Below are 24,757 nucleotides of genomic sequence, written 5' to 3' on the forward strand. Positions count from 1 at the left end.
TATAGTAACAGTAATAAAATTCTGATGACTCAAATTTAACTATAAAATTATATATTCTTTTATTTGGGCATTGCTCTGAGAAAGAAGGGTTCAATGCATGTGCGTTAAGTGTTTTGATATTTTTCGTTTAAAGAAAGTCTCTTCTTTGTGAAAATCCAGTTGAGGCAGAAAGTATCGTCCCTAATTACCCTGTCCACAGGCTAATCTAGGACGACACTTTACGCACATGCATTAAAACCCCTTTTAACAGAGTGCGGCTCATTTGTATGCCCCCAACATCTAAAGATGCTGGGAAGCACCTAGTGATCAGCATGTCTATTCCGTCTGTTTTTCCATCTGTCTGTCCATACAAGATTGACCTTAACGACAAGTTTGGTCTAATAATGCCTCATATACAGTTTTGAATGGAAGATGTCTTTGACCATGATCAACCCAACACCATTACCTGACCTCATTTTGAAATTGAACTTCTTTTGTATTTGCACTAAATCAGAAGGTCCAAATTCTTGGTTAGCCCAAAATGATGTGTTTTGTCTTACCAATACCACTTGCAACCAGGGTTTGATACTTCCACATTACCTGACCTCGTTTTGACATTTGGACTGTTGGACTTATTGAAATGGGCCAGACAATCAATATTGACATGATTTCCACTAGAGACACATATGTTTCTTTAGCACAGCATCTTGTTAAAATATATTGTTGAATTATGTATTATTTATGTTTGAAGAAAAAAAACTAAAGTCTGAAATTTATGTATTGAAAGCAACAATAATACGAGCCAATATCTAAGAATTCAACTGCCTTTATTATATCCCGTGTTATTGATGACAAACAATGCGGTTGTCAAGCTACAAACATGTGAATCATTACTGGAAAGGTGTTAGCATTTCAGATTATGGATTCGTATCACGATCACAAGTCAGCAATCAATATGATCTGTTAGCAACAAATGCTGTGAACATGTCTTTGTGCTTTCATAATTATTATCGATGTTCGGTCACTGTTGATGGATCAAAAAGGATTTATACACTTGGGAAGGATGCATAGACAGATTGCCAGCAAAATGTTCATGCCTTTTTGCTTATAGAATGAAAAAAACTCTAAAAAACTCACTACCTTTTAAGTATTCATGACTAATAGATAATAACAAGCTACATTCTCTTTTGAGCATATATATTTTACATGTGGCAACTTTGTTCTCAATGATGACATATTCATCTTTTATTAATCTTGGTAAACAATTGATGTCAACGACTACTGAAGTGGCAAGACATAATAATTAAGGTAGTCTTTTAGTCAATTAAATTGAAAGCGATGACGTGCCAAAGGTTAGTTGGGTAACTGCATTCAACACTGAACAATAAATTGATTGTGGTGCACAATGGTATAGCAAAACTCCTGACAAAACTGAATTCAGTTATCAAAGTTGGATAATGGCAACAAAATTAAGCAGATTCGAGGTATAAAAGTGGACATTCCTGAATTTCGAAAAATATTATAATATAATATTTTATTTCCAAAATAATAATACTCACAAATAGGGACATAAAAATCTTTAAAGTCTTTTATTATTATGGCCAATTTTAGCCTTGCCTAACAAAAATCAAAGCGCTGTAGGTGCTGAAGGCCTGGGGCTAGGTTTAGTGTGACATAAAAGGCATTTACAATGTTTTGTTCGATTTTCTCTCTTTGTCCGAATTTATACAGATTGACCTTAGCGGTTGAGTGCAGAAGCTCAGAGACTGTACGACAAGACAATAGTTGTGTATATACTACAGTGTACAAAGACGGTGAAGGACAACAAGATACTGGTTGTGGGAACGATAACCTTTTGTTCAACTCTACAGATCTGGTAGAGGTTTGTCTACATAGGCGGTGAAGATATACAAGAACAACAACATGGCCGCAAAAAACTGTTATTGTTGGTGTCAAATAAATCACTTTCAATAGCCTAAAATAGCTTTCTGTTACATAATTAACAGATCAAGAAAACACTCATACTTCCTTTGTAATGTGTATACAAAAGAAAATCCACTTAAGCCCAAGTCTCACTTTTGCCGGTAGAGCCCCGGTCCATCCCGGTTTGCTAACACCGGTTGACCGGCGAGGACCAGGATGATTCGTATTTTTTAACGCAGTCACACTATTTCCTGGTGCCGCCCCTGTCAACAGCCCGTCAGAGTCCCGGTTGTTGCCGGTAGTGCCCCGGTGAAAGCCGGCAGCATCCCGGCATAGTCCCGGTTGTTGCCGGTAGTGCACCGGTTGAGCCCTGGTGAAAGCCTGCAGAGCCCCAGTATACCCTAACATCCCCGGCACTCACTGTGTCTATACCAGCATCAGACCCCGGCAGAGCTACGGCAACGCCCCGGTTTTACCCCGGTCGTTGCCGGTGAATGCCCCGGTGGAGCCCCAGTGAATTCAGGTGGCGTTCCGGCAGAGCGCCTGTTTTCTTATATACTGTCGCTATATTGGGACTCTAACGGCATTCACTGTGGCGTTGCCGTAGCTCTGCCGGGGTCTGTATGGGCCCCAGGTTTTCCCGCTGCTGTCCCGGTTGTTCCCGGTGCCGTCCCGGTGCCGCGCCGGTCGTTGCCGGTAACTCCTGGTTCATACCGGAGGTATTAAACATTTTAATACTTTCCTGGTTGAGCCTTGGTTTTCCCAGGTTCATCCCGGTCATCCCCGATGGAGCCTCGGTTCATCCCGGTAGAGCCACGGTTTATCCCAGTATATCCCGGATCACGCAAAGGGGCTCTGACGACAGCATAGTGAGACTGGGCCTTTACCCTGATAAAGAACGGTGTACAGATTGTGTATGTTGTCTATTTTTAGTCGTGGCGACCTTGACATTGGAGATATTGACGTGATTCTTTCGTGCGACACACCGTCCCATGATGGTGAACAAATGTGCCAAATGATTTTAAAATCTTACAATGAATGACATAGCTATGGCCAGGACAAGCTCATTTATGGCCATTTTTGACCTTTGAACTCAAAGTGTGACCTTGACCTTGGAGATATCGACGTAATTATTTCGCGCGACACACCGTCCAATGATGGTGAACAAATGTGCAAAATGATTTTAAAATCTGACAATGAACGACATAGTTATGGCCCGGACAAGCTTGTTCCGCCCGCCCGCCAGCCCGCCCGCATTCGCCAATCTAATAACCAGTTTTTTCCTTCGGAAAACCTGGTAAAAAATGCGAAAACAAATAGTGTGAGGGTGTGATGGTCATTTGTGAGATGATCTTAAAAAAAAAAAAAAAAAAAAAAAAATATAGGGGGGGGGGGGATTCGAGGGGGGGGGAGGGAGGGGAGGGGGGGGAAGGCGCCGGGGATGGTTTGGTTGGAGTCTATTGTGGTATGTCAGGTAAGAGTAGTTTTGTCAAAGTAACAATCAAATCTAATTATAAATAAAGAAGTTATGGCAATTTTAGCAAAATTTAATAATTTTACCTTGAGAGTCAAGGTCATTCAAAGGTCAAGGTAAAAATTCAACTTGCCAAGTACAGTAACCTCATGATAGCATGACAGTATTTGAAGTTTGAAAACAATAGCCTTGATACTTTATAAGTAAAGTGGATCGAAACACAAAATTTAACCATATATTCAAAGTAACCAAGTCAAAAAAGGGCCATAATTCCATAAAAATGACAACCAGAGTTATGCAACTTGTCCTTTTACTGTCCCCTTATGATAGTTTGCGAGCGTTCCAAGTATGAAAGCAATATCTATGATACTTTAGGGGTAAAGTGGACCAAAACACAAAACTTTACCAAATTTTCAATTTTCTAAGTATAAAGGGCCCATAATTCCCTCCAAATACCAGTCAGAGTTACATAACTTTGCCTGCATAGTCCCCTTATGATAGTTAATAAGTGTTGCAAGTATGAAAGCAATAGCTTTGATACTGTAGGAATAAAGTGGACCTAAACACAAAACTTAACCAAATTTTCAATTTTCTAAGTATAAAAAGGGCACATAATTCTGTCAAAATGCCAGTCAGAGTTACATAACTTTGCCTGCACAGTCCCCTTATGATACACTGTAACTCCAATATAAAGCGCTCCGTTATAACGCTGAATCCAATATAACGCGGAGGGTGCTTGGATCCCATTTTTTCTCCAACCTTCCATTTGATTTCTGATTCAAATTCGTATTATGCAACTTCATGTATTTTCAGACAATTCAAAGATGGCGGCAATCACAGTCATGTTGATTGCTTTATTCAACCGTCCGTTGAACCGATTATAATCGCCTCGAGGTTAAACAACACCGACAGCTAATTGGTGTTAATCTGTTGTGTAATGTCAATAAAGGTGTGAAAAACTCGCGTGTCAGTGTTTATTACATGTATTCCTCATCAGAGCGGTTCAGTGCGATAATTTCCATAAGTTAAGTGCAAGCGGGATAGTTATACAATTCAAGTAATTCAAAACGATTGAAACATTCTTACTTTGATATGGTTGCAGTTTGACTATGTTAAATGAGCGGCTGTGAAATATACTGCCTACTGTATAAAACAACATTCAATCTAAATTTAAAGTCGCTCGTCCAATGAAATCTCTGCCCCATAATGCACTGTACTCTTAACACTTCTGAAAATGACATATATGCGTACGGTTGTGTTTACGAATTTCTTAAACATATATCGTCATTAATGTTCAAGATTATTATTTTTAAGTGATGTTGCAATTTTATTGGATTATCGGATAAATGTGCACATAAGAAAAGCGGTATGTATACTGTTATCGATACGATTCGGTTTATATGCATGTATTTGCGTCAACACAGCATGGCATTATACATGACCTATATTATAGGCTATTCTATACCTGTTTTTTTTTTATAGCGCCCTGCAGTTAATGAGCTCAAAACCTATAACGTGGATCCGTTATAACGCTGTTTCGCGGCTTGGACCCCATTGACCGCGCTATATTGGAGTTACAGTGTAGTTAGTAAGTGTTGCAAGTATGAAAGCAATAGCTTTGATACTTAAGGAATAAAATGGACCTAAACACAAAACTTAACCAAAATTTACAATTTTCTAAGTATAAAAAGGGCACATAATTCTGTCAAAATGCACGCCAGAGTTAAATAACTTTGCCTGTCCAGTCCCCTCATGATAGTTAGTAAGTGTACCAAGTTTGAATGCAATAGCATTGATACTTTCTGAGAAAAGTGGACCTAAACGCAAAACTTAAGCGGACGCCGACGCCAATGCGGACACCAACGCCGACGCCAGCAAGGTGATGACAATAGCTCTTTTTTTTTTTCAAAAAATAGATGAGCAATCAACAATATCTTAAAATATGTTTATAAATACCAAATGTAATGACTTCAAAAAATGTATCAGAAAAGAATTCTTCTTACTGTTTCCGTAGACACTCGTACCTTTTCGGCCTAGACCGTCAAGTGAGGAACTTATTCTCGCATGAATATGCAAACAATAATAAAAACATATAATAATGTTGTAGCCAATGCTTAGCAATTTTGCTTCAATAATATTTTTTTACACGTTTTTTGACACTGTCATGTTTTATAGTGATGTTCTGTATTTACAAGGCGGGTTATTGAGAAGAACTTCTTTGATTGTGCATGAATTACCGCCAAGTGGTAAATCGGACTTTTGGGAATTCATTCATTCGTGGGTTTTGGCAGCCAGCAAATTCTGACTGTCTCAGAAATTTGTATCATTGCTATGGCCTTAGGGCTATGCCCCAGGCCAAAAACCTACCTATACCAACCGATTTTTGTGTGCATGCTAGCAGAAACAGGGCCTGACTCAGCTCAGAACAGAAACAAACCACTTGAATAGAAAACATTTCAACTTAAAAATGTTGTACACCAGTCAATATTAAGAATTTCAAAGATAAATTGTTGCAAATATAGCTCTTTATATATCTTAAGGCCAACATTCTTTGTTGATATTGGAGCTTGGCCAAAATTATTTCTCATGGTCATTAAAATAGACCTGTAAACACAGACCCAAAGATCTATACTTAAACAAACACAAAATTATGGAACGTCAATAGCTATAGTAGAAGACATATTAACTGTTCTCTGAGACATAATCATTATTAACTGTGTCTGCCTCTTATTTATAATGACTTTCACATAGAGGTGGTGACAATCATGCCAATTATCTTCTACGTTTAAATCCCACACTCTTGCACGTTCTGCTTATTTAATTAAAGTTTAATTTGTTGATTAACATTATTATACTTCTACCATATTTCACAATGAAAATATAAACTAATAATTCAACAGTAATTTTGCTTATGTTGCCATAAATTAAGTTAACATGCATTACTGTTGATATATATAAAACATCATATTACAGCCAATATAAACAATTGATTGACAAGTACGATTCAAATGAACAGTAAAAATACGAGAGTGAAATAAAAAATGTAAACAAACATGTTATTGTTATGCAAACATAATATTCTTTTCTTAAACAATAAAAATACAAAGTAAACAAGCAAATTTGTTGAATTGATATCCCCCGCCAATATGCTTCTGGATACAAAAGTGATATATTTGACACTCAAAAAAAACATTTTTTCAAGATACAAAGGACCATAACTCCATTATTAACAGATGGTGTACAATGCAAGTTGGCGTGCATCATCCTCTTATCCATATATATATTCATACAAAGTTTTCAATGAAATCCGCCAAAGCACTTAATCCAAGATATGGCTCCGGACACAAAAGTGCCGGACGGACAGACGGAAAGACGGACGGAAAGACGGATTGATGGACGGATTGATGGACGGACAACGCCAAAACAATATCCCTCCGCCTACGGCGGGGGATAATAATTACAATTTAAACTGGAAAGATATACTTTTGCACATTTATTATCAGTATTACATACCTGCTCATGTTTCTATTAAGTCCTCAGTTTTTTTGCAAGTATGGTTATTATGGCATCATGATGGACTGCCCATGAACAGTAGGAATCACATACATTTTGCAAGAAAAAAAAACACAATAAAATCTAACAAACTAACATTTAAAAACTTGCTAGTGAAAAATAATTGTGACAGTCTACCCGCATGTAGTCATATTGGAACTCTGAATTTTTAACAAGGACTTATACTATAATAGATCGTAATGACAGTGCAAACAAAGTATATAAGTGACAAAACAAATACAGGTTTGCTTTTGTATGAACTACATAGATGTTATCTCTAAGACAGTATTGATATTTCTATCAACTATGCAATAACAAGAATCATTTGAAAGTTCAAAAGTTTTTTTCATTCAATCATTACTAGCATTTACTTTCTGAGTCAATTAATAAACTTGTTTGCAAAAACAACTGCTAATGCAATTGTTCAATCAAACTGCCAGTAGGTTCTCAAAAAGATTGTATTCTCCATCTTTATAAGTAATAAAAATATCCTTTTTTGAAATTTAGTACTTGTAATATAATATTATATGAAACATGTAAAAATGGGTCTTATGCCATATGCGCCAGTGTAGCTCAATACCAGCCTGTGCATGCGTGCTGCTTTGTAAGGCGCTACCCTGCCTGCTAATGAGATCATGAAACCTTGTGTGACTTCATAGCCAACAGGGTAGCTCCAGGCCAGAAAGCAATGCGCGGGCTGGTCTGGAGCAACACTGGCTGCATATGGCATAACACCCATTTTTGTATGACACGGCTCAGATACACCTGTTGTTTTCCCTAACAAAATAGTTTTCTGGTTATAAACTTCCAACCAACAGCAATTATTATATTCTTTGTCCATAGCTGTTTTTATGCAAACCTGTCACCTTATTTATTATCCCCACGCTTTCTGTCAGTCCGTCTGTCCATCCGTCTGTCCAGGCCACTATATCCTCCTACACTATAAGCACTAGAACCTTGAAACTTACACACATGGTAGCTATGAGCATATGTGTGACCCTGCACTATTTGGAATTTTGATCTGACCCCTGGGTCAAAAGTTATGGGGGTTGGTGTGGGGCCGGGTCAGAGATTTTCACTCATTTTATGCCCCCGGTTACAATTGTGCATTGCGCATAACTATTGCAATATTGAAGATAGCAACTTGATATTTGGCATGCATGTGTATCTCATGGAGCTGCACATTTTGAGTGGTCATTCTACAAGGTCAAAGGTCAAAAAAACAAATCCAAGGGAAGTAATAAGCTTTAAAGGGAGGTCAAATGATAAAAAAAAAAATAATAATAAAAGCGGCGCAGTAAGGGGCATTGTGTTTCTGACAAACTCTTGTTTTATGTTATTTTACATTAACTTCTTCATTTCTACACCGATTCACTTCCAATTGATACTGAACATCTCTTATGACAATACGGTCAATCTCACCTATGCATGGCCCCATTACCAACCCTGGGGTGCCCCCTGGGTCAAACATGGGGCGTGTGTATACGCGTCGGCCTCTGCTGCGTCATTTCTATTTGACTTTGAAATGGGCTAAGCTGCATAATAGCAGATCCAGTATTAAGTAATAGATATAAGTCTAAAACTGTCCATTATGTTACTGGTAGATATTTTACATAATTGACAGTTTGAGGCTTACATCTTAATTAAAACACTGCCAACTTATTTTCACATTCCCACTTTACATGTACTGTCCATTAATATTAACAATAAATGCAGATATTACGAAAACACGCAAAATGATGGACGGCTACCAATTCAGTGCACAGAAAGAACGACATAACATCAATTTTTGATGGCTCATGCTCAATAATCATTGATAGTAAAGATTAATTTAAGTCAGTGAGGAGTCATAGCAGATCTGTGTACTGTGTGAAAATTGAGAAATGATTCTAATAAATGTTAATGAATAATACCACTTATGTATGCGAACAAACTAAAGTTAGTACAGAAAGTGCAGAGTGGCTCAAACTCAAGATCACAGAGATATGTGTGATGACAATCTGGTCCAGTGTTCTTTCAGCATGTCATGCATCCAGAGGGGGTAATCACATGATAGTCAAGATGGCGACGTCCATGCAGCGACAGGTATTTTTTTACGTTTTATACCCTTTATTACCTGAAATAATTTTTTAAATGCCGCAATATCAATAAGAAAGTTACTAGTGTTTATTTCATATTAATATTCGCTCTATATCTCGACTTGACTAGCTACAAAATTTCTATGCATGATGACCTAATTACAGCTCCATAATACAAATTTGCAGCATGTTAAGTCAAGATATAAAGCGAATTTTAATACCAAATAAAATCAATTTCTTTCTGATGCGCCTTGAAAGTACCAGTAAGCGTCATTAAAACAAGAGGGCCAATATGGCCCTAGTTCGCTCACCTGAGAGGAGTCAGTTCATTCAATCTTTGCCAAACGTCAAACTTGACCTAGATATTGTCCAGACAAACATCCTGGTCGAGTTTCATCATTATTGAACCAAAACTCTGGCATATGGAGTGATTTTGTTTTTGTAAGATTTGACCTGGTGACCTATATTTTGAGTAGATCCCCCTTACCAAACATCAAACTTTGCTTACAAAATTAATATTATGACCAAGATTCATAAAATCTGAAACAAAATTGTGACATCTAGAGTGTTTAAGTGTATAAGAAAACTGCCCCCCCCCCCTGGCAGCCATGTTATTCAACTGACCTGAACCATTTTCAAACTCAACTCTCATATCAAGGAAACAAATGTTCTGACCAAATTTCATGAAAATTGGGCAAAAAATGTGACTTCTAGAGTGTTCACATGTTTTCACTATATACATATAGAGAAAAATGCCCCGCCCACTGGCGGCCATGTTTTTTCACCGATCTGGATCATTTTCAAACTCGTCCAAGATATCAATAAAACCAATGTTTTGACCAACTGTCATGATAATTGGGGAAAAATTGTGACTTCTAGAGTGTTTACAAGGTTTCTCTATAGCCAAATAAGGAAAACTGCCCCGCCCACTGGCGGTCATGTTTTTCAATGGACCGGAACCACTTTTGAACTCAACCAACATATCATTAAGACAAACATTTTGACAAAGTTACATGAAGATTGGGCATGAAATGTGACTTCTACAGTGTTGACAAGTTTTTTCTTTTTTTTGACCTAGTGACCTAGTTTTTAAGCCAGCACGACCCAGTTTCAAACTTGACCGAGATTTCATTGGGACAAAGCTTCTGACCAAGTTTCATGAAGATCGGACAATAAATGTGGCCTCTAGAGTGTTTAAGAACAAATGTGGACGGACGGATGGACAGACGACGGACAAAGACCGGTCACAAAATTTCACCTGAGCAATAAGGTGAGCTAAAAAGAAAGAAAGGGTATAAAATGGTGAAAAATACCTGTCTCTGCCAGGATCACGTGAATAATAATAGTCGAAAAGTTGATAGAATTCACTAATTATATGCTTGTATGATCACTCATGAATTGATTAAGAAGGTAAAAGTCGTTAAAAATATTTACTTTAGTCTAAGGATTATTAGGACTATCTCAAGTGTATTTCTGTGTAGAATCAGTACTTGATGTATATGAAAAAGATCTCCAGAATGCCCCAAGGTGGGGATTGAACTTGATAGCTAGATGAACACCATATCTGCTATTCTGCCACAACCTCTATATGCAGTGATTTTTTTTTTTGCTTTATATTTTACAGCCTGTGCCTTTTGGATTGGGAAAAAAGCAGGATAGTCCATGCAATTGGGAAAAAGTAGACATTATTAATCTGATTATAATATACAGTATACCAATTATTTATTAATGCATGCTTTCTTTAATTGAAATTGTAAAGTGCTAGGGAATTAAACTGCTGTGGGGTTTTTACTTTACGTACATCTACCAATGTAACCCGAGAGAAAAAACCCATGACCTCTCAGTCCATGCCAAATGCTTTACCATATCGCTATAAAAGCAAGCCAATATATCTCTGCACCCTATTACAGATATAACATGTCTTTATCATTTAATGACTGTTCGTTAAGAGTTTGCAAAGTATATCTTGGCCAATCACCAAAACAATACAATTAAAAGTGAAAAACTGCAGAGAGGTTACAGATTTTATGATGAAAATAGATAAGAGATGAACAACACTTTGATGCAGACAGATGCCTAACTAACACACAGAAGAACATACAAGATGATATAGCAGTGATGACTGTGTAGCGTGTGAACCTGCTAGTCAACCGTGACCAACTTACCATCGGGACATTCGTGGTGTAACTGACGTTGGGTCGTGTAATTTCTTCCATAACGTTGAGTTACCCACTCTATCCATCACTGCCTCTGGTGACCAAACTTGTTATTGCTATGGTTAGAATAACAACACACAATTTAGTGGAACCATGTCACATTGTGTGTGTGTAACTTTCTGTACTTTCAGTAAATTTCTGCATATTTCTTATAACATGTTTTTGCATTTAAGATATTGATAACAAGTTCTTTGGGAGGTTTACTTCTATCCAGAAAAATTTGTTCATAAACTCTAAAGAAGTTTAAGACCTCAAGATATGTTAATTCATAAGAGACTGTTTGTAATCCTTCTTTTAATTGTGATGACACATAAAACACACCAGACACATTCCAAATTTAATGCATATCAACACCTTGAGTCCTTTCTCAATACTACGGGGAATCCCTGCAAGGACACACACTTAAATTTGGTCTGATCAGTGCGGTCATATATCAGAATCGAATGTGCCAATCAAGATTGGGCAACAATATAAAGCCTTCAGGTACACTAACTGATATGTGTCTTTACTGTTAAGTCCATAAAATGGGCTATATACCTGAGACAGCATGAAAAGCACATTAGCACAATGTAGAAATCAAGTCCAATAAAGCATGCTGTACACTCTGTTACTCTGTTATTTAAAATATTCACACCTATTTCATCAATGTTTACAACATTTTGTTTTTGTTTTAGAACAGTGTTTTAACTAGTAGGTTTATTGATCAAATATTTTTTAATCTCATTTACACTTTATTAGTTCTTGATGACCATATTTCACAAAAATGTAAAACTCAGAATGTTTTTTATGCAAATTGTCACTCCCAGTCCTCAACAGCAAGGTGAGAATGTTATCAAACATGAATTCTTGTAAAAACAGATCTATATCACTGTTTATTCTTGCCAAGTGAAGCAACCACATCAATATAACCCATTGTTCCTATTATTTGAAATTGATAATGGAAATAAAAGACACTGCCATTTCATTTGCTAGTCAATACTCGAGAGATTATTAAGAGAAGTTATTTTTGGTTTGACATTATTTAGTTGTTTTCTAAATTACCAAAAAATCCAATAAGCCACATACATCTTGATCACACACCACATTCATCTTGATCTCACACCACATACATCTTGATCACACACCACATACATCTTGATCACACACATTCTTAAGTGCAATCTCTATGAAAGGTATCTTACGGTTTAAAATTCATTTTTTTTTTGTGAAGAATTGTTAAATGGCCCTAAATTTGTACACATTTTAAACTTAAGATACAGTTATCACACTTGGTCTATTTGTTCATTTCATTACGTGGAATAAATATAAACTTGTTCAATGATATCCTTCAAGCCACTCCACAGAAACTAGCTTACTGAAAAACTTAAAAGCTGATGCCAGAGAGAGTAAATATTTATTTTTTTTATTATATAAAGTCAAGCTTTAAATTGTTCTTCCAATTGGGTTCAAATTTTAAATTCTAGAAGTAGTGGCCGACAATTTACAGGTTTTTTATGCAGAAAACCTTGGTAGGTAAGTCTTTTATTCAAAGATTTATAAAATATTACAAACAGTAGGAAACAAGAAACTGTTGGAGACAGGTGATGCTCCCCAAAGTGTTTTTTTGTCACAATATTGCACTATATATTCAGATAAAAGGAAACTTCTTGAGGGGCATAACTTTGTACAAAATAATATGATGGATGATTTAGCAACTTTAAAATTTCAATAGGCCATAACTCTCTAAATAAATCATCTAACCAGAACCCACAAATAACATGCGCATCTCCTCAAGGTAGTTAAGCTTCCCATAAAGCTTCATTGAATTCCAGTCAGTAGTTGGGGAGAAATAGCCCGGACAAGAATTGCACTATATGTACAGTTAATGGAAAATTTCAAAGGGCCATAACTCTGTGAAAAATCATCCAACCAGAACCAGCTGATAATATGCACATCTCCTCTTGGTAGTAAAGCTTTCAAAAAAGTTTAATTGAATTCCGGTCATTAATTGCTGAGAATTAGCCCGGACAAAAATTGTGCACTGACGGACACTCTGACAGACAAAGCGGCGACTATATGCTCCCCCCAAAAATTTTGGGGGAGCATAAAAACAACATGATTGGTGCAACTCAACAATATTAATTGAGAATTTAAGCCTGCAAATATTTATAATTGAAAAAACTTACATTGATTGACAAAGCACTGACAAAAGGATGTCAATGTCATTAAAAGCATGCAAGATAAGAGAGATTCAAAGTGTATATAGATAACCTTTTAATAGAGCTTGATCTCAAAATAAACAGACACTTCAATGTTGAAACATTAAATTGTGCTTATCCTATCCAACTCAAGTTTTATTTCTTATAATCCAGCAAGATAGTGATAAACAGTTTGTATGCGTACCAAAGTCTATAGGACTACACATTAGTAATAAAAGGCAGCCTTTACTTGCTAAAAAAATAACTACTACAGAACTTGTCTAAACTTAGAAAAGCATCCAGTTTTTAGAGGCATTAATGTCTTACAGATTTTACTAATTGGCGTTTATGTTATATGCATATTTCATTTTATAATTTATTTCAAATACATCCTAAGAGACAAAATTTGAATGCATGCAATTTCATTATATTGAATAATTAATAAATTAAATAAAATGCTTATTTATCAATCAAACACATTTATGGATTCAAAGACAAACTTATTCAAATAAAACAACACACAAATCAATCACACTGTTGTTAAATATTTAAAGGGGCATAATGACAAAATTTCCCCTAAATAAAATCATATTCAAAAATGCATATATATTAGCTCTGTTCATGCATATGTTAAACAAGGAACAAAATAATATATTTATACAATAGTTAAGAACATTATATACTTCCTAGAAAAAAGTCTTTCCATAAATGCCTATAGTGAGACACAAACTCTCACCACAAAAAGGCACTTCAATTGAGCATTTTACAAGCATACTAGCAATTTTAATTACGGTACTACTCCTACTGAATTCCCCGCATTCACAACTGAGGACAACTTTTAAGTTTATAGAAGTAAAAATATTCATATTCATATTCTAAGGAGCATATAATAATGAAACCTATATTAAAAGCAATTATTTAGTCAATATTATCTAAAATATAATCTCATTTTAGAAAATGAAACACTTTATAAGCTGTTGATAGACCCAACAAAATTTAAAGTGACAACATAAAACACAGGGGTATACTGAATTACACACTCTCCATGTCAAGTGTATAGAATACAACACATCCATACTCATCTATTTAAAAAAAAGCAAAGACAGATCAGCTTAACCAGGTTGAAGGATCAACGGGGATTCACCAGGGTTTACACATGAGATGAGCAGAATTTACACATCGTTAAGAACTTTATTCGCAAATATCTCAAGTTATTGAAATACATTTTCAAAAATCTTTACAGTATAAATTTTTGGTCATGCAGTTTGTTTTGATATCTCAAGATTTAAGAAAAAATTATTGTATACGTCTGAAATCAGTGCCAAAATTTCATGTTGCATGCAGAAAAACTGTGTACATGAATGATGTAGACGTGGAAATTTTGGCCAAGAACACAGGCTTATCAAATAAAGTAATATTTATGTATTTCACATTGCCATAAGCAGCATAAAAACTGTCTTTTATGCACTAGTTTAAATTCTTAAGAAAAATTGTCGTAAAAAGATATTTGAACAAGAGATGTGTTTGTCAGAAACACAATGCCCCCTACTGTGCCGTTTTGAAATAATCCAAAAAAAATTGAGCTTTCACCTTGAAGGATGACCTTGACCTTGAACTTCCACCACTCAAAATGTGCAGCTTTATGAGATACACATGCATGCCAAATATCAAGTTGCTATCTTAAATATTGCAAAAGTTATGGCCAACGTAAAAATTGTTTTTTTTCAGACGGACAGACAGACTGACATACTGACTGACTGACTGACGGACAGTTCAACTGCTATATGCCACCCTACCGGAGGCATAAAAACACACAGCTTACCAGTGTGTTTACATCAACTTACGTTTGATTGCGAACCCCACAAAGTCATGTGATTCTGCACCCTGTTAACTGGTTTGTTACCGTATTTATTTCGAGAGAATGTGAATTCCAAATTGCATACCATATAGTTTCATAACTAGCTAAGTGCCTGTCTAAAACATGTTGAGCCCATTTTCAATTATGCCTGTTAATATTTAACAAGCCTGCATCATGATGCAAATGTTTTACCTCTGACCTTAAGTGTGACCTTGACCTTTGCCCAAGGGGTACGAGCACTTGCAAGTTACACATTTCTGATAAATATTTGCAAAAATACCACAATAAATGACAAAGTTAGAGTCAAGATAAATTGTTGTTTGCCCAAATAAGACATTTGACATATAATAGCAACCTTTACATATGAGCTAAGAAACAATTCACACAGGCTACAAGCCATCTGCAAATGGCTGCTGTTGGAACAAGCTGTGTAATGCTCAAATTTGACCTTTGACCTATAAGTGTTACCTTGACTTTTTTGCTAGGAAGAATCTGTTTCTGCACAGTAAATATTAGTGGTAAAAGTTGTATTGCCAATTTTAATATTTGACCATAAAGTGTGACATTGATCTTTGTGGTAGGAGGAGGATTGTTTTAAGTGACTCCATGATTCCACATGGTGAGTATTTGCAATACATTATGTTGAAATTTCATGATGAATGTTGAAGTTACAATCCGGACAAGCTGTTTTTTATGTTTATCTTTAACCTGCAAGTATAACAATTACATTTTAGGTAAGATGAGTTGGTTTTAAAAATTGTCATCTCATGCTCAACATTTGTGGTAAGTAATCTAAAAGTTGTTAGATGAATGATGAATTTACAGTCTCAACAAACTGTTATGTGGCCAAGTGTGACTATCGACCTCTAAGTCAAGAGTGGAGGTAGGGAGACAGGTACCAGGTATTACACGCAACACTTGGTTTCTAAATGGTGTTTGTTTGCAGTGTTATTTTCAGCTTTGGGGGAAAGGGGTTGGGTCGCCTGAGGGGGGAAAATTCACGCGTAAAAGGGGAAAATGGGGGCATTTCAATGCTTAGCAAGTAACAGTACAAAATGAAGTTTTAACACATAATTCACCATACATATAGAGAAAAACATTATTCCAACCCTTTATTATCAACATGTTATGTTCATGTTCAAAGTTCAACATTTCTTGGCTTTTCTGCGAATATGTCACTTATTCTGGTGACCTCCTCTTCACCAAGTCTCTCCGTACTGTGCCGACATAGTCTTATCAGGGACTCAAGTGTAGCTTCCCCAAGCCTGTTTCTGTGTGGTGTGCAAAGCAGGTTGAGCAAACTAAACAGTCTTTCAAAACAGGCTGTTGACGAGGGAATCAGCTGATGAAGTTCAAATAGATAGCTGATGGCATGAAATGAAGTTTAAACGGATTTTTTTGTCAATTTTTTTCCAAGAGCTTTTGCTGTTGTGCAACATGGTGGAATATGTACGGTTTGTGGTAGATGTCGTAAACGAAAGTCGTGATAGTGAAATACATACGGTTTGCGGTAAAGGGGTAAAGGCTAAAAGAAAGTAAACACGCGGATGCGGCAGTCCAGGAAAATTATGGTAAATAAATTTGTAACGAAAGACGTATTTAAATGAGGTATTGATTAAAATTGAATTACACTTCCGAGAGGGGAACTTTTCAAATATTTGGGGGAAAAATATATACTGTAGAGATGGGGGAATGGGGCCGAATAACGCCAAATATTTCATAAAAAAAACACACTGGTTTGTGGAAAGTTATTTTTAAATTGCATTATTAATTACAAACACCCTGAATTTGTGGCTGATTCTTACCCAAGCACATGCAACTCCTGTCTTCTATTAGCATTAAAGGCAAACTCTAAATTAACCCAGGAGGAAAGTGCAGGGCTGAAGCACTTTTTTATATTGTACAAACTTTGCAAGCCTGGCAGCTGGTTGCTACTGTAATGTGCGTGAGTTAACACCAGATGCAAGGCTAGCTCAGTTGAAACAGCGGCCTGCTGCTGTTCAGGTTGTATTAAAAGGTTAAAGATTGGCACCTGAAGCACTTTTACTTCAAGTTTCCTTAATAATACCCATGCAACAGGGCCCTTGCTACACTTTGGGGGATTGGGGCTGGGGCCCTTAGAGGGGGAATTTTGCTATATTTTAATGTAATTTACATGTAATCAAAGGTTAATAGCACAATACCAGCTGGCAACATTAGTATAAAGGTAAAAAAAGAGGGAAATTTTTAGCTGAAATAGGGGAAAAAAGTATACTATTTTAAGAGAGGAATGGGGCCCAATTTCGGCTCTAAAACGGCCAAACGAGGGCCCTGATGCAATATGAAACTACAATGATTTAATAGTGCCTAAATCCAATACATAAAATCAGTTTGAGTTTAAGATCTGATCTAATGGAAACTGTTGTTTATCTAGGTAAATATTTGCGTGACTGACAGAGTGAGTATTAGACTAATCGTCACAGAGTGGCTGCTAGTTAGTTGCAATAATTCAACTCTCAGCTTTATAACCGAAAGGGTTGCTGAGAGTTGCAATGCATTGTCTATTGTCCAAAGATGCAAAATTTGATCACCACTGCAAATGTTAAGGAACAATGATACTGCAAAAACTTATCAAGGTTTACCTGTCTAAAGCACAAACTCATGCAAATGGTACCATAAAAGCAAGAAATAATTGCTTTTTATGAATTTTGTTATTCTTTGGTACGTTCTATCCACCATCTTGGCAAACTGTTGTAATGTTGCTGACAAAAAAATGTCCCTATTGGTTAGTTGGCAGTACATCAATCTTTTTCACATCGTGATATTTGATGTACCCCTAAGTCGATGACGATGTGACTGTCGAGAGTCATCAAATATTAACACTATTTGAAATTTCACAATGAAAATGACAGCAAGAATGGTGTGTTGAAATATCATTGTGTTTTTTAGGTTGCATGCAACGGATAACGTCCGTTGGCTGCTATTCAGGTAAACTTTATGTGTTTATGAAGTTTATTCATCGCATTTCTTAATTGGAAACGAACGAAGTCTGTTTAGTGTAGTCCATATAAACTGACTCCCAGAGCCTTTGATAATTTTTGCTATGGCGGCTCTGGGAGTCCATATGCACCCATTCATAAACATGGGTGCAGTTCAGCGCACGGAATCCGTGCGCTTCACTAAACAGAGGCCGTTCCAGACAAATTGAGGAAAATAATAAATAAACTTCATAAAAATGTTAAATTTACCTGAATGGCAACCTACTGATGTTATCCTTTGCATGCACCCTATAACACGACGATGTTTCAACATACTTTTCTCGCTGACATTTCTATGTTTTAATTTGAAACAGTGTATTCTGTATCGAATACCACATCTTTATCGACTTTAATAGGCTCCATCACATAACCCGATGTGCAAAATATTGGTGTACTACGACCTAACCAATATTGGGTCAAGTTTCCAATATGGCAGATACAGCGTACAAAAGAAAACCTAAGTCATTAAATAGCAATTATTTCTTGCTTTAATGGTACCATTTGGATGAGTTTGTGATTTAGACAGGTAAACTTTTATAAGTTCTTACAGTTTCAGTGTTCCTTAACCCTTGCATTGTTGATAACATTTTGCACCCATGGACAAGAGAGAGCGCATTGCAACTCGAAGCAGCCCATTGGGTTATAAAGCTGAGAGTTGAATTATTGCAACTACGATTAGTGATGCGCACGAAATCTGTGCCCAGATGTGCGATTGTGTTTATATAGGGGTGCATATGGACTCCAAGAGCCGCCATAGCAAAAAATTATCAAAGGCTCTTGGAGTACGTTTATATGCATATGGACTAGTGACTAAGTGAGCAACCCTGATAATTTGAGTAGACCGTAACACTTCTTTTCAACCTCCCTTGTTCTTGACATGGGAAAACGTTTGGTTGAGTTTAATTATTAACAATTAAAAAAACTGCTGTCGTCAAAGTTCGGATGTTTTATTAAAAAAATAATATCTATTTTTTTATAATTTTACCTTTCATTCCATACTTGTTCGGCCATATTGTTTATTGTATCGAAGGCGAAAATAAAAGCACCTGATTGGTCGGAAGTGCATAGGTCAAGGTTGTTTTGGGAAGGTTACACCCCACTGAACACTCTATTTAATTTGTATATACTCTTTATTATATTATTATATTAATATTATATTATATTATAGTATCTTCAAAAATAAATAAATGTAAGGTACCCGACAGTCTTGACGGTTTTAAAAAACTATCCCCTGACTTAACGCACCTCATTGATTCGTTTCTCAATTTTATCATTTTTTTCGCAGCGTCTATTTTGCTTTGGGGTTGTCAATCCACAACCGGAAACAGCATGAACAAAATGGACGACGAAAACATGGATAATATTGATGAGGATGAAATGTTGGAAGATGAATCGAATTCTGAAATGGATGATGACGATGATGATGAGCCAAAGGGTCCAGCCAAGACATATTTACCTGGTGAACCCCTTGAAGAAGGGGAAGAACTAGTTTGTGACGAATCAGCCTATGTTTTGTACCACCAAGCACAGACAGGTTAACATTAATTGCTTACGCAAAAAGTCGTTATTGTTCGAGACTTGTCAATATATGACTGTTATAAGCTCACCTGAGCTAAAAGTGCTCGTTGAGCTATTAGTGCAAGGAACCTCATCTGCTTTATCCATCCAGCGTCAACAATCAATTAGGAGGACACTAGTCCATATCAACGGACTGCCAGAGCCTTTGATAATTTTGCTATGGTGGCTATGCTATGGTGGCTATGTCAGTCCATATGCACCCCTTCATAAACATGGGTGCAGTTCAGCGCAGCGAATCCGTGCGCTTCACTTAACAGACGTCGTTCGAGACAAATTGATTATTGAGGAAAATAATGAATAAACTTTATAAACATGTTAAATTTACCTGAATGGCAACCTACTGATGTTATCCTTTGCATCCACCATATAAAAACCAGGGCTTAACACTAAGGCACGTCCGAACTACATTCACTGCCTGTACCTAGGTCCGGGCTAGCCAATGTCCCAGGAACATGCCCCACCAGTCTTGTGTATTTTGGGAGAGATTATGTGTTCTATTTCAATAAACTGCATTTTAAATAAGCTTTTCAAAGATAAAAGATCTTAATACAGTACGATCAGATGACAATTAAATCCCAGAGTGAAGTCGGAGACAACAAACGGATCGTATCTCAAAATAGATTTGGAACCCCCTGATTGCAATCAAAAAGAGGCCGATAATTCAGAAAATCCCCAGCAGTTTTCCTGGTAAAACACGTCAATACCTATTTTTAAACTGAATTCAGCTAGATTCGGTTTTTTTATTGGTTTCCTCGTAGTGACGTGTTTTTAACCAGGTTTTCCAAAGGAAAAAACTGGTTATTAGATTGGCGAATGCGGGCAGGCTGGCTGGCTGGCTGGCTGGCTGGCTGGCTGGCGGGCGGAACAAGCTTGTCTGGGCCATAACTATGTCGTTCATTGTCAGATTTTAAAATCATTTGGCACATTTGTTCACCATCATTGGACGGTGTGTCGCGCGAAATAATTACGTCGATATCTCCAAGGTCAAGGTCACACTTTGAGTTCAAAGGTCAAAAATGGCCATAAATGAGCTTGTCCTGGCCATAACTATGTCATTCATTGTGAGATTTAAAATCATTTGGCACATTTGTTCACCATCATGGGACGGTGTGTCGCACGAAAGAATCACGTCAATATCTCCAATGTCAAGGTCGCCACGACTAAAAATAGATTTTTTTTAAAAACAAACTTACAAAGGGGGTTAATTTTGTTTGTTCATTTCAAAAGTTCAGTTTGAGTTTTCTCCCTTTATCAGATTTTTTTTTCACAATGAAAAACCTGGTTTTGTGACAATTTTGTCCCTTGTCTCGATAAAAATATGTTAAAATATAAAAGCCGGGATCGCCCAGGATCGTCCAGGTGGATGAAGGCAACTCGACATTAACACAAAGTTACTATATAATTATTAGTTATATATCAATTTTTAAATCCTTGTAATTTATTTGATCGATTAGAAGTGTTTTGACAATATTTTTTACGCAATTCAATTAGCAAAACTTATATTAATGGTCGATTCCGGCTTTTAGTAGAGAGTTTACCCTGTACAATTGTTACGACTACCGTAACACGTTATTTTGCGAAACCTAAGATTCACTTACCATTTGTTGTCAGACGGTAACCGCAGTAATCTATGTATAAAAAAGGTTTGGCTTTACGGGTGGGAATGCGGGTTCCTCAGTTAAGAAAAGAAAAGGAAAGGAGGAAATTAAGAGAAAGTATAAGGAAAAAAAAGGAAATTTCTCCCGAAATGGCGTGAAGATTACAAATAGATGTCTTAAGTAGATGAATATTGAATTCATTAGAATTAGTAAGGCAGGCTAAAAAGAATTCTTGAATCATAATTGGGCATCTCTACGCATAAGAAAATACAAGTTGAATAAAAAGGTTTTGATATACTTGGGTCAGGGCACATGAAAGATTGGTCAGGGCTAGTAGGTTCTGCATTTACAAGCCCGAATGGGCTAGTTGAAAAAAAGTTAGTGTTAAGCCCTGAAAACACGACGATTTTTCAACACACTTTTCTCGCTGACATGTTTATGTTTAAATTTGAAACTGTGTATTCTGTATCCACATCGTTATCGACTTTATAGGCTGGAGCACATAACCCCATGTGCAAAATATTGGTGTACTGCGACCTAACCAATATTAGGTCAATTTTCCAATTTGGCGGATACAGCGTACAAAACAAAACCTAAGTCAATAAAATCAATTATTTCTTGCTCAGAGCTCCAGATAAGGGTCGTATTTTCGTAATTACGAATTATTTTCAAGTCCGTTACGTATTTATTTTTAAATCTTGTCGTACCATTAAGAATTACAAAATCAAGTTACGAATATTATTTTTACATCGGTTTGTATCGATTTTTTTTTAGAGAATTTCGCGTATTAAAGATCTTTTCGGTGCTTTTATATAGAATGGTTATCGGGTTTGTTTAACAAAGCACATTTTTTCCAATAAAAGCGGCGTGCACAGTCTCCCTGTCAAAAACAATGGCGGCGCCAAGAGAGCGTTTTAAAAAACTGCTAAGCATGCAAAAACACGCTTTAACATATTGTACGCAAAGTGAGCCGAAGTTGAATGTTAAGAAAGACATTATAGAAAAGATCTTACCGGTATACGATGTTGTATGTTCAGTTGCCGACACAGTCGGAAAAAGCTAAAAAAACGTGACACGACGGGTCCAAACTTAAACAAAAAAAAACATTGAACGAGTGGAAGGGACAATTTCCGTGGCTAATCATTGAAAAGATTGATAGGGGGGACCCGTTTAATTGTGAAATATGTAAAAATTCATCGAAGGCATGCAATCTAAGCACAGTTTGGGCATATGTAGGTATTTGAAAAATAAAATTGTATAATACTGACTAGACACTGTTGAACTCGTATAAATAAAGTTGCTAGTATGTTTATTTTGATTTTTTGCATGAAAATAACCATTATTTATTTTTAGGTCATTTAGAAAAGTTAAGAATTATTTTCCAAAACTTAGTAGTAACGTTAAGAATAAAATTTCAGAGTTAAGAATTATTTTTGAAGATCTGGTAGTTACGTTAAGAATTTCACAAAACCTTATCTGGAGCTCTGTTGCTTTAATGGTACCATTTGGATGAGTTTGTGATTTAGATAGGTAAAGTTTAATAAGTTCTTGCAGTTTCAGTGTTCCTTAACCCTTGCATTTTTTATAACATTTTGCACCCATGGACAAGAGAGAGCGCATTGCAACTCGAAGCAGCCCATTGGGCTATAAAGCTTAGATTTGAATTAATTGCAACTAGGAGGACACATGCAATTGAGACTTCACTTTTTAATTTCATTAAATAATACGGGCAAAAGCCCGCGAAGCGGGCGTTGACCGTTCATACATATGGAAATTTAGACATAAAATTACATAAGAATACCACATAGGGATGGGTCGCAAAAAAAATTGCCACACGACATATATTTTTGCGATGCTATTTATGACCTTGAACAAATAAAAAACACTTTGACATATGCTAAATCACATGTAAATACATACCTCAGGAAAAATTATATCAATGACATCATAATTGTGTAGCGAATCGCACTAAATATTCTCGCATTATTTGTTTTTCTTCGCAACCGTTACAGAATTAAGTCATTACTCAATTATCTCCCCTGAATACTCATCTTCAGTGGGTATAAGCCGAAGATTGGTTCAGTCTTTACCAAACACAATTTTCATGAACATAACCTGTCTTAAATATATTGCCGAATCTCAGATTACTGTCGAATTTATTTGCTTTGATCTTTTCAATATCTTATTGTTGTTTTTATCCTGACAAATCACAAACGCTTGTTAAAAAAATATTTGTTTTAAGCATTATAGATGGCATCTCTATTCTTCCAGTATTCTCGCGGTATTTCAATAACGACACCCTACTGTTTATTTGTCAGAATTTGTGACGCATTTTCCATTCGCTCTCAGAAAGAAGTTTTATGTGTGATCATGAGCAATATTCTGGTAAGTTGTCGTTGTTATCCATCAGAAACACATTTATTCACAAAATTTAAAGATATTCCGATCTAACTTTTTAGTCTTAGCTTAAATTTTTAAAGTATTTACACTCGTCTGCTTGCACTTTACCGATATCTCGAAAGGTTACATACATGTATCACTATAATAAGTTAAGGCCTAAAACCACAAAATCCGATACCGTTGGATTTTCGTACCACAATCTTATGTAAAAAATCTTTCAGAATCGAAATCAACAAAAACCATTTATAAATTTTCTGCATTATTGATCAAATTTTAAGATATTTGTTGGTTTTCCGTTTTTAGAAGCTGTTCTGCCAAGGCAAGAGCTGGGCATCACACAAGCCATTCTATCCAGCAAAACTGACAGTTTTGGTTTACAGAAATCAACAAAGGAGGGATTCCTGAACTATAAAAATTTCCAAGCTATTCACACAGTTATTATCTGTGGTGAACTTTATTGGTTCTGTTGGTTTACTTGGATAGAACATGTTTAAACTTATATAGAACTTTGAAAATAAACAATAAAATATCTATAAACAAAAATCAGCTATGGTATAATAAGATCAGATGTGCAAACAATGTCAAAGGGTTGTTAAATTAACAATTTGAAGGCAATTTTGCTGAAAAAATATGAAAGTTTCCATGCAAATTCAGGGCCCTCAATCTATCAAATCTGCCGCCGAATTTCAGCGGCAGTCGCCCACCTGAAAAGTATTTTTTTTCCCCAAAACTAATTTTTTCCTCTTCAGAAAATGAGAAAAAAATCGCTGATTTATAGTTGAAATTGACTCCAATATATCACTGTCCGTTATATTGCGTTGTCCAATATATCACAAATCGGCTATGGTTATGGCTCCCAAAAATGTGACGAGCATAATCCCCAAATAACAAGTTTTAATCTGAGAAT

General features: G+C 36.2%; 2 protein-coding genes across 8 annotated transcripts in view; one reads left to right on the top strand and one right to left on the bottom strand.

The window, feature by feature from the left end:
- Positions 1-19,298, bottom strand: part of LOC127866652 (ninein-like) — a 64,359-nt gene extending 45,061 nt beyond the window's left edge. For 3 of the 5 annotated variants that reach the window (XM_052407362.1, XM_052407358.1, XM_052407359.1), the window contains exons 1-2: positions 19,260-19,296; positions 11,172-11,278 (exon numbers count right to left, since the gene is read on the bottom strand). In XM_052407362.1, the coding sequence (XP_052263322.1) occupies positions 11,172-11,248 (77 nt within the window). In that variant the 5' untranslated portion in view covers positions 11,249-11,278; positions 19,260-19,296. Of the gene's footprint in view, positions 1-11,171; positions 11,279-12,263; positions 12,305-19,259 lie in introns of those variants that run through there. The other 2 variants (XM_052407361.1, XM_052407360.1) reach the window with 2 other exon arrangements.
- Positions 15,849-24,757, top strand: part of LOC127866654 (glutamate-rich WD repeat-containing protein 1-like) — a 29,922-nt gene continuing 21,013 nt past the window's right edge. The window contains exon 1 of one of the 3 annotated variants that reach the window (XM_052407365.1): positions 15,849-15,876. In XM_052407365.1, the coding sequence (XP_052263325.1) occupies positions 15,864-15,876 (13 nt within the window). In that variant the 5' untranslated portion in view covers positions 15,849-15,863. Of the gene's footprint in view, positions 15,877-19,571; positions 19,809-22,639; positions 22,683-24,757 lie in introns of those variants that run through there. The other 2 variants (XM_052407363.1, XM_052407364.1) reach the window with 2 other exon arrangements.

The sequence above is a fragment of the Dreissena polymorpha genome, chromosome 2, assembly GCF_020536995.1.
Source record: "Dreissena polymorpha isolate Duluth1 chromosome 2, UMN_Dpol_1.0, whole genome shotgun sequence".
NCBI lineage: Eukaryota > Metazoa > Mollusca > Bivalvia > Myida > Dreissenidae > Dreissena > Dreissena polymorpha.